General features: G+C 40.9%; 1 protein-coding gene across 2 annotated transcripts; it reads left to right on the top strand.

Annotated features, from left to right (window-relative positions):
* The first annotated feature begins 9,478 nt into the window (after positions 1-9,478).
* On the top strand, positions 9,479-14,939 carry get4 (guided entry of tail-anchored proteins factor 4). Of its 2 annotated transcripts, none has more exon segments than NM_001104911.1 (9): positions 9,479-9,635; positions 10,576-10,654; positions 10,815-10,896; positions 10,974-11,123; positions 12,171-12,309; positions 12,677-12,817; positions 12,901-12,976; positions 13,060-13,132; positions 14,154-14,256. In NM_001104911.1, coding segments are annotated over 9 exon segments (972 nt in total). In that variant the 5' UTR covers positions 9,479-9,495; the 3' UTR covers positions 14,246-14,256.
* Position 14,940: the final 1 nt, after the last annotated feature.

Raw genomic sequence — 14,940 nt, 5'->3', positions numbered from 1 at the left:
CTGTTCCGGATTGAAACTGAAGCCTGTAATCTTCATCACAGCAGCCTGTAGTCTACCTCTGCATGTCCAGACTGGTGTTTCCAGTGAATTCGCTGGCAGAGGATTCTGGGTTTCTCACACCTTTCCATGTAAATACAACTCTGTAGAAAAGAGGATCGTCACCTCTTTTACTTCTGGATAAATATTCTGTACGTCATCTTGAACGTGGTTTCTGGTCGCATTTCAGAAAGAGGGTCAAACATGGTGGTGGTAGTATGATGGTATGAGGCTGCTAGCAGCTCCTGGACTTGGATAATTTGTTATAACAGAAGCATAAATACTGACGTCCATTAGAAAATCTTGAAAGAAATTTTTTCTTTTCTATTAATTTATGAACTTAAGATGAAGAAAAATAATAAATCAACATAAAATTGGGTTCGGGGGGGGGGGGGGGGGGGGGGTGAGCATGGCCACATCCTGGACCCAAAGGTGTTTTTAACTGTTTTTTCTACATTTCTCCAAAGAGGATCAGAATTCCACCTTTTCAGGTAGAATGTGTTTTATGTCAATCGATGAACCTGAGATTTTGGTCACTTTTGTAGATTTAACTGGTGAAATATTAAAATTATACCATAAAGGATTTGACTTCAGGCTAAAAGACGTTTTTTTAAGATGAGTGGATTATTTCTCAGCTCTGAAGTCACCTTTCCCCGACATCATTCTCATGAGAAGGTAGTAAATACCGATCATAGCTTTGAAGCATGAATGAAAGTCCCTTCCTGACACAATGGCCTTAAAAAAACAACTGAATCTTTGCTCTAAAATTCCTGCAACATTTCTGCTTTTCTTTACAGTGCTTTACAAAAATAAACATATAGTTATTTGCTGGGGATCTTCATTTCCTGTGAACAGAGATGCTCACTAATCCCTCATGTCTTAAAGTTTACAGTTAAAATGAATGAGATTTGTCTCAAATCTTCTTTTTTTAGCCTGTCTGCTAAAAAACGTGCTTAAAAAAATGGATATATTTTTGGATCTGACAACGTGTCCTGGAGCCAAAAAAAAACCTGACAAACATTCTACAAAAAAGGTGTGTCTGCTGAGGTCGACTTTCAAGTCATGTCTCTAGTTTCTGCATGTCAGACATGTCAAGTCAGTGCCTGGGAGTTTCACATCGTCACATTTATAGGTTTGAAGAGAAATAAGTTCCTCTGGGAACAGAAACTGCAAAAATTCCAAGCCTGACTTGTTCTTTTACTGAGCTGGAGCTTGACTTCCTGATAATCTTGCATTTAGTGTTCAAACTACAATCTGAAGTTTTGTTTTATGAATAGAAGTGTGTCGTCTGCGAAACGTTGGATATGTCTGTGTGTGAAAAATGCTCAAACCTGTTCGGGGTCGTGCATGTGGCCTGTGCCAAATATCAAGGAGGTCGACCGTTCAGTGAACCAGTAGAGAGAAAAAGTTCATCTATGGCCGTGCTGCAGGCTACAGGTCATATGAACACGTATACAACACGTATGTGAGACGCAGACGTGTCGTACAGATTTTTCATTTTTTTGTACAAGGAGCCCGTAAGTGCACGTGATACCGTATCACGTGCACACCCTGTGCATGCAGCATTTGTGCACGGTCAGTAAAGAGTCACCTTACGAACAACTAGAGTGCAACAGCATCACCTGTACGTCATATGTGCGAGTAACTTCCATTATCCTTAAAAATAGTTCCAAATGCTCCTACCACACGTAATGGTACGTTCCATTTTCATGATGTACCTTGAGATGGTCAAGATGGTCGTATGAGCCTCAAGGGACCTGCAGACACACCATGCTCCTCTACGACCTTCCACGGACCGGACCACCCAAAAGAACGGGTCAAGCCCCCATACAGGTTTCCACAGTTCCATTCATTTCATTCGCACACAGAAACACATCTCACTTTTTCTAATTGTTTTGTTGGTTGTTTAAAAATACCATCATCTCTTTCCCTTTGTTTAAACAGTTTCTGAAAAGTACGAGGAAATACCATATCAAAGCTTTATAGAGTAGTTTTACTGTGTACAAATGAACTAAATGAAAAATGTGAATCATTTGGAATTAAGAAATATGTTTGGTCACAGTTTCCAGCATTTTGAGTAGCTCTTGCACGTTTATGAAGGCTGAAGAGAGGATGAAGCACCAATTTGTAGTTGTCTTCATACGCTAAGTGCCTCAAGCATGAGATAAAACGTGCCGCGTCGGACAAAAAGCAACGCTTTTGTAAAGAAAAACCTCAGAGAAATCTGGGGGAAGAATTCCACTTAAACCTGAATAAACAGCCAGCAGGTGCACAGGTAGACAAACCACAGGTGTTGAAGGAATGCCTGAAAGTGATGGACAGAGTGACAGGTCGATAAATAAAAAATTAGGTTGCCCTTCCTGAAAAGCAAACAATGCCCTGGAAGATTGTAGTTACACCAGTTCAGCCTGAGGCTCTGCTCAGACGAGCTCAGGACAATTTCGAAACTCAACTTTTTCCATGAAGGAGAAACCAAAAGTTATTTGGTTTAAATAAAGAGTCGAGTTGTAGGGAGAGAAAAAATGTCAGCAAGCATCTCTGACTTTCTGGTCCAGGACAGGACAGGAGAAACAAAAATGAAAGTGCTTTAAGAAAACCAGATTACACGACCAACACTTTCCACTCCAGCTTAGATTCAGCTTTTAAAGTATAAGGAATTTCCTGTAAACTTCATGCATGAGAAAGGGTAAAAACCATAGATATTAAGAAAATTATAGTGATTTGTGAAATATGTCACTGAATCTCTACATTCAGTTGCCATGCAGGAAACTAGTACTAGTTTATTTTGAAAGAGACAAACATCTCTTTGCAAGTTGACCTCAGTAGGCCTTCGGTCCTTTAAAGTCAGTCATATTTTTTAGTTTAAAGAGTGTCACATTTAAAAAAGCAGTTTAAAATCTCCAATCATATAATGAGAATCAGGATTTTTTTGTTACAAGGTTCAGTGTTTGGATCAAATATTTTTCATGTTTCTTTGAATTCTTCGTGGATGTTTAATGACTGTTTTTGCTCTCTGAACACTATAACTTAACAGGGATGGAGAAGCGGTGGTAATATTGAGGCATCACTACCACCTAGAGGCAGAAGAATGTAACTGCAAGAGGTTTTTTCTTCCAAAGAGCCTTTCATTCACCCATTCCCCCTGACTGTTTTACATATTTAGGCTTTTTTGTCTTAATTATTAATATGTGTCTAAGAAGGAGAGGAAATGTCAAGTTTTTACTTAATAATATTCACAATCTAAGTTCAAAGCGGCGGATAAGAAAATGCTGATGACCCAGCATTCTAGCAGCATTTAAACGCATCATTTACACACAAAACCTGGAAACATGGAAATAGTTAAAGGCATTAGACAGAGCCTTTAAATGTCAAAGCAGAAATACAGAAATACTAAAAAAAAGAAGAGGAAAGATTGGCATCCACAACATCCAAAAGAACTTCCTGTTCTCCATCAGGTCCCAGAGGTCCACAGAGGAGGGGAGAAGTCATGACAGAAACAGACCATGAAAGAAAACCAAAAAAGTTCAGGAAGTGCAGCTTTACAATCAGCATTCAGGCTTGAACTTGATGTCACAGTGAGGAAAGTCCAGCTTGGATGCAGAACTTGGCGTCCAGAGGAGATCGGTGGAATTTCCAAACGTGCAGACTGAGCTTTGGCCCAAACACTTCAGCGCTCAGTCCTCAAAGTGGACTTATCAGAAAACTTTTTTATTGGTGGAGAATAAAAGGAGCTGCTCCCACTTCTGACCTTGAACCCCATTGATGATAGAGAGAAGACTGGAACCAGGTGAGCTCACCTTTGACCTGCACCAACACGAGGAGACAGCAGGTTCTGACTGCTTCCTCCTCACAAACCATCCACTTCCTTTTTGGGTCACGGAGTTGCTGGAGCCTAACCTGGCTACCAATGGGCAAAGGCGGGTCCACCGACCGGTCCCCAGCCTGCTGCAGGGCCACACAATCACTCCTAGGGACGATTTAGAGTAACCAATCAACCTCTGAAACATGTTTTTGGACTGTGATAGGAAGTGCAGAGACGCGGGGAGAACGTCCAAACTGCACACAGAAAGGTCCCAGCTGGGATTTGAACCAGGGACTTCTCACTGCGAGGGGTGAAGTCTGACCCTCCACCCTTTAGAAAAATATAACACTGATATGTATTTATGATGTTATTGTTACTATTTTGGTATATACAAACAAATTGTTGGTTTGTTTTTGGCATAATTAAATACAAACATGATGATAAAATAGACTTTTTCTTTTTTAAATGAAATAGTTTGTAACTTTTTACAGAGGGTTACATGACTTCCTTTCAAAATAAGACAACACACCCTGTAGTAAATGTAGTTGTAGGTGGTGAAATAGTAATGATAATTAATAAAAAAATGTATTCTAGCGATTGTGGTGCTTCTCAACCTGAAATTCGTAAATCTAACTAACTCAGATAAATCACAGTTAATGACTGTCTTTTTTGGACCATAAATTGCATTTACGATCCTTCACTTAAAAAGAAGAAATCCACCTTATTTTCCGGCGTACCTCAAGTATGTTCTGTTTACTGACATCAAATACATTTTCTCTGGAACATGACACTCAAAAATCTGTCCAAATGTTTTAGTACGACTTTGGTAAACGACAAATCTGCGTCCATTGATGGATTATTGTGGCATCATGGCCTCGTGGAGGGAAACTGTTTTCCACTTCATCTGCCTTGTCGTCAGAAAGATTCGGTACTGTTAAACATTAAAAACACGTTTTTTCTTTAACCACTTGTGGCTCCGGAGCCTAAGCTTGGATACCCCGGGTCTGACAAGTCGATTACTTAAAAGCCACTTTGTTTTTTTTCCCCCTCTTCTAATTGTAAAATTTGCATCCATTCATTTTCTAAAGTCACTTAATCCCTTTATGGGTCACAGGGTTGCTGGAGCCTATCCCAGGCACTGTTGGGTAAAGGTGGAACGGTTCATTGCTGCATTTCAGGGTCGCATTGACCAAACACCCGGTGGTAAACTCTTTATTCAAGTCCAAGTGAAGTTACAAGTCCCCGTCCACTAGTCCATGCCAAGTTTTTGGTCAGCAGTTTAGGTTTCAAGTCACACATTTGAGTCTTGAACCTGGTTTCACAGGTTCAAGTCTGGTCTAGTCAAAAGTCCAACCTCTAGTGTTTTATCATAAGTTTAAGCCGTACCCAAAGGTTTGGGTCAGAAATGTGAGTCTTTGGTCTGGATTTCTGAGGTCGTTCAGGTCAAATCCTTCATGCTTGAGTTTATTAAAAATTCTATTAAAAATATTCTTCTGTGGGTTTTTTTCTGTTCAAGGTGAGGCTAAATTAGGTGGAGTCCTGATTAAATGGTACGTTGCTGATCAGCTTCCATGGATTGATCTCATTCCTTTCATTCGGTCACCGCCGACACCAGGAAAAAACATCGTACCATCACATTTCTGTTTAGCTGAATCTCCCCCCTCAATGAGCAGACTAGGATTATGGCGGTAAAATCCGACCCATTTTATCTGTGAGCGTCTGTGTGAAAGTTCATGCCTATCAGAGAGTGGAGTTAATGAACAACCAATAAAACAGGTTGATACAGACCAACAACAGCTGTTATGTAACTGAATCCAACAGGATTTCTGTGTGGGTGTTGGAGTGTGAGGATGAGGAGGAGGATGCTTGTTTCCTGTCTAACAGGTTTACACATGAATGAGGTCGTATCTGGTTGTAATTATAAAATTGTTTTCTTTATTTAAGCTCCATGAAAAAAACGCAGGTTGAAAAACCGATGAAAAGTACCTTCATCAGAAAACTCCAAAGACTAGAGATAACTAGCTGGTTGAGTGACCATAAACATTTATTTATTATCCTGACTGTGGAGGAAAAACTCAGAATATAAAGATAAGACATCTATTGCAGCATTTCTCTGGGAAACTGTGTTCTACTTCCTTCTTTTTTGTGTTAGATAGATAGATAGATAGATAGATAGATAGATAGATAGATAGATAGATAGATAGATAGATAGATAGATAGATAGATAGATAGATAGATAGATAGATAGATAGATAGATAGATAGATAGATAGATAGATAGATAGATAGATAGATAGATAGATAGATAGATAGATAGATAGATAGATAGATAGATGACTTTATTAATCCCACAATGGGGAAATTTCATTTATCTGTGGCAGCAACACGACATTCAGAAATAATCTATATAATATAACATCAATAAAGGACATCACAAATTACATTTATATTAGATAATTAAAAATATTACTAAAATTATTATGAAAAATTATTATCAAAAATGAGATTCTTATTAAATAAAGAAATAAATATTAAATAAATACAGCTGCAAAAGTGTAAAAAACATGCGGTCTGCAAAACATGTAAACTGTAAAAAAAAACATTACAAATTTTTTCAAAATACAGAAATAACTAATGAAGTTCACACCAAGAACAAAAACAAACAACTGTTCAGGAACAAAAAACAATTTAAAATTGAAAAACAACAACTACAACAAAAGTAAATGAATCAATGACTAAACAGAAAAACACCCCTGGGACCGTGGAGTGTCACTTTGACACGGTGTTGTACAGTCTGATGGCTGTGGGGAGTTAAAGTCCCTCTTTTTGTTGTCTTTTCAGAATAAAATGACCAAAGCCCCCCTTTTTTCCCCACTTCATAAAACAGCTCAGATTTTTATTTGTTGTCATTTCTGAATTTTTGTCAGACGACTTTAAGTTAGTAAACTTCCTTTTCTGTAAGACTTTTTGTTTGAAAATCTCAAACTTCCTGTCTTCTAAGCCAGCATGGGACATTTGTGAAAGGTTGGATATTTATATTTTTAAAGTTTCTTCAAGTGTTCAAGTCTTTGTGTTCTTTAATTCTTGTATTGATTTCATTGGTTTAAATCAATGTTTTTGTGCTTGAAGAGTCACATTCTGAGTTAAGGAATCCGAGGATTTCAGAAAAAACAGACCTGGGGTCAAACTTCTGCTTTTCCCCCTCAGGGGGGCAGTTTTCATTTCATGTGTGAGTGAAGGATTTCATTATCAGGAGGACAATTACTATTTATGAACAACAAAACAAGCGTAAATACTGTAAGCCTGAAGACAAATGAATTTTCAACATCAGCCTGAAACAACCTTTTTTTAAAGTGTTTGTTCTTGATTTTCTAATTCAGCTTCATGCAAAGCTAACTGGGTGCAATGGCGCCACCTGCAGGAGGAACCTGGTTTAGCCTGATATGGACGCTGCAAGAGAAGCTGCAAACCAAGCTGTGGGAGAAAAAACACCGGAGTAATAAAAAGATAAGATAAAATAAAAAGTTTTTGTGTTGAGCCACTCATTCTGGTTCCTAACGTTCATTTTCATAATCATAAATTAAAGGAGACATGTAAGAGATCAGTGTTCAGTCACTCCACTATCTACAGTTGGGGTTTTATTTTATTTTACTTTAACTGGACAGATTATCAGTTCACACAAATGCTGACAATAGAGCTTGAGTTTTCTCCACGATAGACCTGCTGATCTCCTGTGCACAGATTTAAACCCACGCTTCCTCCAAAACAAGAAAATAAAACAACACAGACTTCAACAGCATTTTTGAAACCATGCAGGGTTTTATTTTGTAACTAACAGGGCTGCATGGTGGTGTAGTGGTTAGCACTCTCACCTCATGGTGAGAAAGTTCTGGTTCAAACCCAGCTGAGACCTTTCTGTGTGGAGTTTGCATGTTCTCCTCACTTGTGTTTGGGTTTTCTTCAACTTCCTGTCCAAAAACGCCATTCATAGCTTAATGGTAATTCTACTTTGCAAATGTGGTTGTACAGCCCTGAAGAACTGTCAAGATCAGGGGTGGGCAATTCCAGGCCTCGAGGGCCGGTGTGTCTGCATGATTTCCAGATAGTCTTGCCCTACTCATGGCTGATTACCTGGTTCAGGTGTGTCCAGCCAATAATCTTGCTGTACTCATGGCTGATTACCTGGTTCAGGTGTGTCCAGCCAATCAGAACATGCCAGAGCAGGGTATGCTGGAAAACATGCAGGAATGCGGCCCTCAGTGCCCACCTCTGGTCAAGATGTTGATGGGATAGGCTCCAGCAACTCCAAGGGGGATTAAGTAGGTTCGGAAGCTGGATGGATGGGTGGATGTCTCCCTCTAGTGGACACTTGAAGAACTTCAACATTTCAAAAACTGTTGGGTCTCAATTTTAAGAAGAAAAACGTGGTATCCATACAAAGCATCAAAAGAGAGAGCATGAACAGAGTCAAAAAAAAAATCAGATGAGCAGCAGCAGATGAGACATACAACTGTGACTACAGAGCACTTTTGACTGAATCACAACATAATCAAAAGGACAGAAATTTCAGTGAATCATCAGTTATTTAGATTATATTCTTCAAATAAATTCCAAGTTTTTATGACCTTCAAATTCTTTGAATTTTTGAGATGTTGAGCCCCAAAATGTATTTTTGAATTTCACAAATGAAAAGAGGTAAAGACAGTTTCATGTGGGTATATTTACATTTATGTAGATCGGATTTGAATAAATTAAAAATTGAGTTAAAAAACTTTGTCCTTTTCTGTTTCTTTGGAGTATTATTTGGATTTTTAATGAGATTACCAAACATTTAGGCATTGCTGACTGCAGATTTACAATTTAATGCACGAATTTACATATAGCTTTGACATTAAGTTAAGGACATATTCATCCTAATACTTTGCAATGTTTACATATCTTTAAAAAATACATAATCACATGAAAAGATCCCTCCACTTTCAACTCTGCCTTTGGAATTCATCAGTGAACAATGATCTGATTTACAAACTGTAATTCTCTTGTTTCCATATGAAGTATTCTAAATTTGCAGTTTCATATTTTGAGTTTCTTTGTGTATTAAGTTTTATTATGAACATAAATTATAGTGCAGATGCACCAGAGATTAATTGAGGTTCCCTTCTCATTGTAAAGTCAAATTTTAAACGTTTTACTGCTACATGGAGGTCTTATAAAGACGAAATGATTTGGTTTTTAGTGTTTTTGAAGTAACCATTCACATTATTATTGAATAAAAGTAAAGGGGAAAAAAGGATTAGATGAATTATGGGGACAAATAAATTATTTCGATGCATTTAAAAGTTTTTTGTTTATATAGTGTGTGGCAACATATTTTAATTCTTAAGGATAGAGTTTAAACTGGAACTTTGTTTTGGATGTGAAACTTAGCAAATGTCAGTTTTAAGAGAAAAACACTCTTTTTTCGCTGTCTTCGATAAAATTTTGATTTGAAATATATTTCTTTAAACGTGTTAAATGATTGTAAGCAAATATGAAATTATATAACAAGAAACACAGAAATAATTAAAAATACTCTAACTTCGCATATCGCTACGGCAAGCAACGAGGGGCAGATTACCCCGCCTTCTGTGGAGCGGCTGCTGCGGAGAAGGATCGACCATGTCGGATCCGGAGTCTCTGAGGTGCTCCAGCGTTAGAAACCGCGGAGGCGTCCAGAGGGTGGAAGGAAAGCTGCGAGCCAGCGTGGAAAGAGGAGATTACTATGAAGCGCATCAAATGTACAGAACTTTATTTTTTAGGTGAGACTTTTCTTTTTAAAACGGCAGTTGTAATTTAGATTCGAGGCCTGTCGGTTCCAGATCATTCGGCTGTCAACCCTGCTTTCAGGAATGCTTATGATTGGTTACGCCACACCAGGGCCCCGCCTTTCTCTGTAGTTCCCCGTATGTGATTGGTCGACGGTCCTGTCAGTCTAACTGTTAGCTAGCGAGGTTCCGAACAGCGCCGCTAGTATTTAGCTCATGACAGAAGATTTTTTGACTAATTTAAGGCAAAAACGCAGTTTAATTTGATTATCTTTTGAGAAATATTAATTGTTTTAAAATTACATTTAAAGCAGCAGCTGCTTTGTTGTAGCAGGATGGTAATTATTTATAAAAGGTTTGCTAAAGCTAGCCAGCTGTGTTAGCATGTTGCTGTAGCACATTTCGTGCTTCTTCACCGGGTTAAAAAAATAAAGCTGTGGTTATTATTTTCGGGTTTGGAACTGTTCCTGTTTGTATCGTCTATTCTATTTAATTTTTTAAAATTGTTTTTAAATGTAAAGTATTAGTGGGGCTGGTTCCGCTTCCCCTGGTAAACAGCCGGCTGTCAATCAGTTTGTCTCAGATTGTGATCTTGAAAGTTTTTGAGTCCTTGGGAAAGACACGCAGCCAGAGTGTCCTGATCTTTATAACTGTAAGTTCGGTTGGATAAAAGTGTTTCCTCAATGTCATCTCTGATAAATTTGTAACTAAAGGCTCTTAAATGCGATTATAAGTTCCCCAGTTTGGTTGTTTATGGTTTATCTTAATTGTAAACAAGCTAACCTTCCTCCTATGTTGCTGTGAAGTTTCATAACTTCTCTGTCCTGCTGATTCTCTTCACTCTGAGCTGACAGGAAGGTTAAAAAAGGTCGCTATACATTCAAACTAAAACCAAACCAACCCTTCATATGTCGTCCCTTCCCTCTCTGATCAGGTACATGTCTCAGGCTAAACATGCTGAGGCGCGGGAGCTGATGTACCGCGGCGCTCTGCTCTTCTTCAGCCACAACCAGGTAAACCGCATTCACTTCTGCCCCGCTTTACATTTCTATTATCTCAGGGAACGCCAGTTCACAGGTTGGTGGGTAACGAACACCCCGCTTACAAAGACATTTGTGTCACTGACAGTTTTATTTTGATACTAAAATCTAGTTTGTGGCGTTTTCTTCTTAGCAAAACAGTGCAGCAGATCTGTCCATGTTGGTGCTGGAGGTTTTGGAGAAGTCAGACGCAAAAGTTGAGGACGAAATATTAGGTAGGTAGAGACCAAAACCGGACCACATAATCAACAAAGAACTCTTGATTTTGACTGTGGATCTTGTGTTGGACCAGAACATTTAGCTAAGCTGTTCAGCCTGATGGACCAGAACTCTCCGGAGAGAGCGGCGTTTGTGTCCAGGGCCTTGAAGTGGTCCACTGGAGGCTCCAGCAAGTTGGGCCATCCCAAGCTGCACCAGCTGCTGGCTCTCACCTTATGGAAAGGTAAGCTGTGGTTCTGTGGTTGTTTGTGAAGAAACTTCACCTGACGGAGCTTTGACACGTCGGAGCTCAGCTGGATTTGTGGAAACGAGTCCGAAAACCTCAGGGGTGGAACCGTTTCTGAGAAAGTCGTGCTGCGACTCATCAGGAAGGCCTGGGGCGACGCCGACTGTTCTCAGTTTGTTTCCACCCGACAGAGCAAAAGGTTCAAAACGAAAAGCTTGTAACAACATCTGTGTTTGTGGAAATACTTAATAGTCTCAGTTGAAGGTTGTTATGATAATCATTGTATAAAGTTTCAGGTGAAGATTTTCACATAATCATTTATAAACCCCTCTGGGTCCAGACGGGCCTCACAGTCAGCCTCAGAACTGGACTCACCTGGAGGGTTCTGTCACATTTCTGATGCCCCCCCCCCCCCCCCACAGGGCATTTCTGCCATTTAACAGTTATTACTGAAATGTAAAAAGAACTCAAAAACATAGTTTATTTTCAGTGGGAGACGGCCCCCCCACTAAGGTCCTTTAAAGACCCGCTCTGACGAAAAGGGTGTTGGAGGACGTGTATGAAGGAAATGGGACCTAAAATTGCCTTTCTGAGTCTTTCTTTATCCAGATCAGTGTGAATCAGGAGCAGGCATAAAGATGCTGTTTGAAACAGATTGTATTTGTGATGTACCTTAATACCCAGGGCGGGGCCACAAACTGCCTTCTCAGCTTAAACAGAGAGCTCTCAGCAAGGAGAAGGGAAAGGGGGGTGGGGTTGCTCTGTACCGACAGTCCTGACCACAACTCAGAGGTGAATTTCTGACGCTCTGCAGAAATTATGTCCTAGAAAACGACACTGGGTTTTGGATTTAGGCTAAAAACGGCGTCGTCATGGTGACAGTCCCTCTGGAAACGCTTTGAAAATGGATCCAAAGAGGATCAGAGCTGGACTTGAACTGGCTTCAGTCTGAGGATCGTATCTGTAAATGATCTGAGGGCTTCTTCACATGAAAGCTCAAGCATTCGTCAGCTTCTGGATCATGGACTCCTCCTGACTTTTCAGAACAAAACTACAGCGAGTCCCGTTATCACTTCCTGCATTCGTCTGACGGGGAGGGCTGTGCTCAGATGCTGGTGGAGTACTCGGCGTCCCGGGGATACCGCAACGAGGTGGACTTGTTTGTGGCGCAGGCCGTCCTACAGTGAGTGAACGCAGACGGATCCATTTGAATGAAACATTCTCACTTGATCTTCTGGAATCAACTGCAGACTTTTGATTGGAGGATTATGCTCCTTTATACATTTACATTGGAAGACTTCATGCGAAATAAAGAAAAAAACAAAATATTTTCTTTATTATCAGCTGATAGTTTAAAAAAAACAAATTCTCTTTCAGTTCTGCTAATTTTGCTCCAAAGGATCTGGATGTGAACGTCACACAATAAATCCTGATTTAACGGAGTATTTGAACGCATCACGCTGACGGCGTTTGTCAGGAAATGCTTGTGAACGTTCAGATCTGCCTTTGTTCTTTATTCTGAGCCCCTCTTCCCTTTTCTTCGTCTGCAGGTTCCTCTGCTTAAAGAACAAGAGCAGCGCGTCTGTGGTGTTCAGCACGTACACAGAGAAACACCCGTCGATACAGAAGGGCCCCCCCTTCGTCCAGCCTCTCCTAAACTTTATCTGGTTCCTGCTGCTGGCGGTGGACGGGTGAGGACCGCCTCCACGCTCATCTTCTAGAAGGTTCTGTTGCAAACCAGACAAACCAGAAGCTGCTGTTTCTTTTCTTTCAGGGGTAAATTAACCGTTTTCACAGTGTTATGTGAACAGTATCAGCCGTCTCTGAAGAGGGATCCCATGTATAACGAGGTGGGGGCTTTCACAGAAGCATCACACTTTATCGTGTTCATTTTTCTGATCTGTCAAAACACCTTTTTCTTTCTGCTCCTCAGTATCTGGACAGAATAGGACAGCTTTTCTTTGGCGTTCCACCCAAACAGTCGCCATCGTACGGCGGCCTTTTAGGTGAGCTGACCTTTTTTTAAACGTTTCCTTAGGATTGAGGTTCCTGCCTGAAGAATACTTCCAGAAAAAAATGGAAATAAAACACCTTTGTTCTCTCCTCATAACAAATCGAACAGCACTTGGTGCTAAATTTAGGTTGTCGTGGAAACGGTTTCCCGTGCTCGCTAGAGTGTCTTTGGTCCAAAATAAGACCCCCCCTCCCCCCCCCAATCACTGCCTCTTCCTCATATACCAAAAACTCAGCAACATCGGATCAAAGTTGAAGAGGAGAGAAGAACCTTCTCCTTTAGATTTAAAGCAGATCTTTAAAGGAACTGGAGCTGAAACCCAGTTTTGGATAATGACGTTTATTTAGCATCCATGTGAGTAGAAGGACCGACACAACCTCCCAGAAGAACCTGGTGGAGAACCGGATCAGAATCAGAACCGGTCTGAGAACACGAGGCTCTGAAAATTCAAATCTCTTGAAATGAATCTTTCAAATAAGTGATGCCGCTAAAACCAGTTTGAGTGACATCAGAAGGCTCTCTGGACCACATGGAGGTTCTGGAGATCCTTCATGTACAGAAAAAACAGAATGGCGGGTATGGGTTACCATCGTGTCACCAGAGTGTCAGTCTTTATTTAAAAGGCAAACGCTGGCCTGGGTTCACCGGGTAAACCTGGTTGAAACTTGGCAACACTCTCTCAATGGCTGCGTGGTTTTCTCGGTCACGACCATTTTCAGTGTGTAGCTACCCGTGAACGCCAGATTCAGGTTTATGTTAATGACATGTGTATACAGACTTTTTCATTAGAAGTGGCAGCTTGAACGCGCGTTGCCGCGGGCGATGGACAGGGTTTCCCCTTAAATCTGACGCTGAAGCATAAAAAGGTTTAGAGGAAGTGACCTCAAGAAGAAAGATGCTCAGCTGTCCAGGTCACTTAGAAGGTCCGGTTGATGCTTGAAGGTGAAACAAAGGTTTGTGTTTGTGGACGGCGCTCAGAGTCCTTCCTCATCACGATGTGTTGAATCCTGCAGGAAATCTGCTGAACAGCCTGATGGGTTCTGGTGAGGATGATGATGGCGTCGAAGAGGCCCAGGAGGACAGCAGCCCCATAGAACTGGACTGACCCAACAGCCGGACGGAGGGCTCAAAGGAAGAAAAAAAAAACAGACTGCCCCCTCCTTCACCTTCACAGCGGGGTCAGGGCGGAGTGCCGTCTCGGGTTTTTACTGGCGTGCTGTTCAAAAGCTCCCATCATCCCCTGCGTCCCGTCAGCGCCGCCTGAACCGAACTGAACCCTGTCCAGCTGAGACACTTCATTTCCCATCATTCTTAGTTCGGGATCTCCAAGCAGGTGTGGCATTCTGAAACTGTTTGAGCGTGATGGCGCCACCCGGTGGTTTTTTTTTCTTTTCTCTTTACAGCAGCTTTTCTTGGTTAGGACTCGTTTCTGTATAACTTATTCCTAGAGAAGGAAAGGCAGCTCTGTAGTTTAAGGGCGCATTTGATTGACAGCGGGGCTCCAAGGGTCAGAAAAGCCTGAACGTCCGCAGGTCTCCCGGCGCGGCGTTCTCTCATGTTCCACGGCCAACGTTACCCCTTTCAGGCCAAACCAGACGATTGTGAAATAAATAAACGATTGACTCATCCGATTTTACTTCATTTGAATGTTTCAGTCCAGTTTACCCCTCCAAGCAGAGCCCCCCCCCCACTGAAACTGATGCTAGTTTTTGGAAAAATGTGCGAAACGCTGCTGACGTCTGAGGAGCGTTTTAGTCTTTTCAACAGTACACTAACGAAATAAAGATCAACTGAGAGGAG

Source organism: Oryzias latipes, chromosome 19, assembly GCF_053564925.1.
Source record: "Oryzias latipes strain Hd-rR chromosome 19, Olatipes_Hd-rR_3.1".
Classification (NCBI taxonomy): domain Eukaryota; kingdom Metazoa; phylum Chordata; class Actinopteri; order Beloniformes; family Adrianichthyidae; genus Oryzias; species Oryzias latipes.
This window is presented reverse-complemented; position numbering and strand designations above follow the sequence as displayed.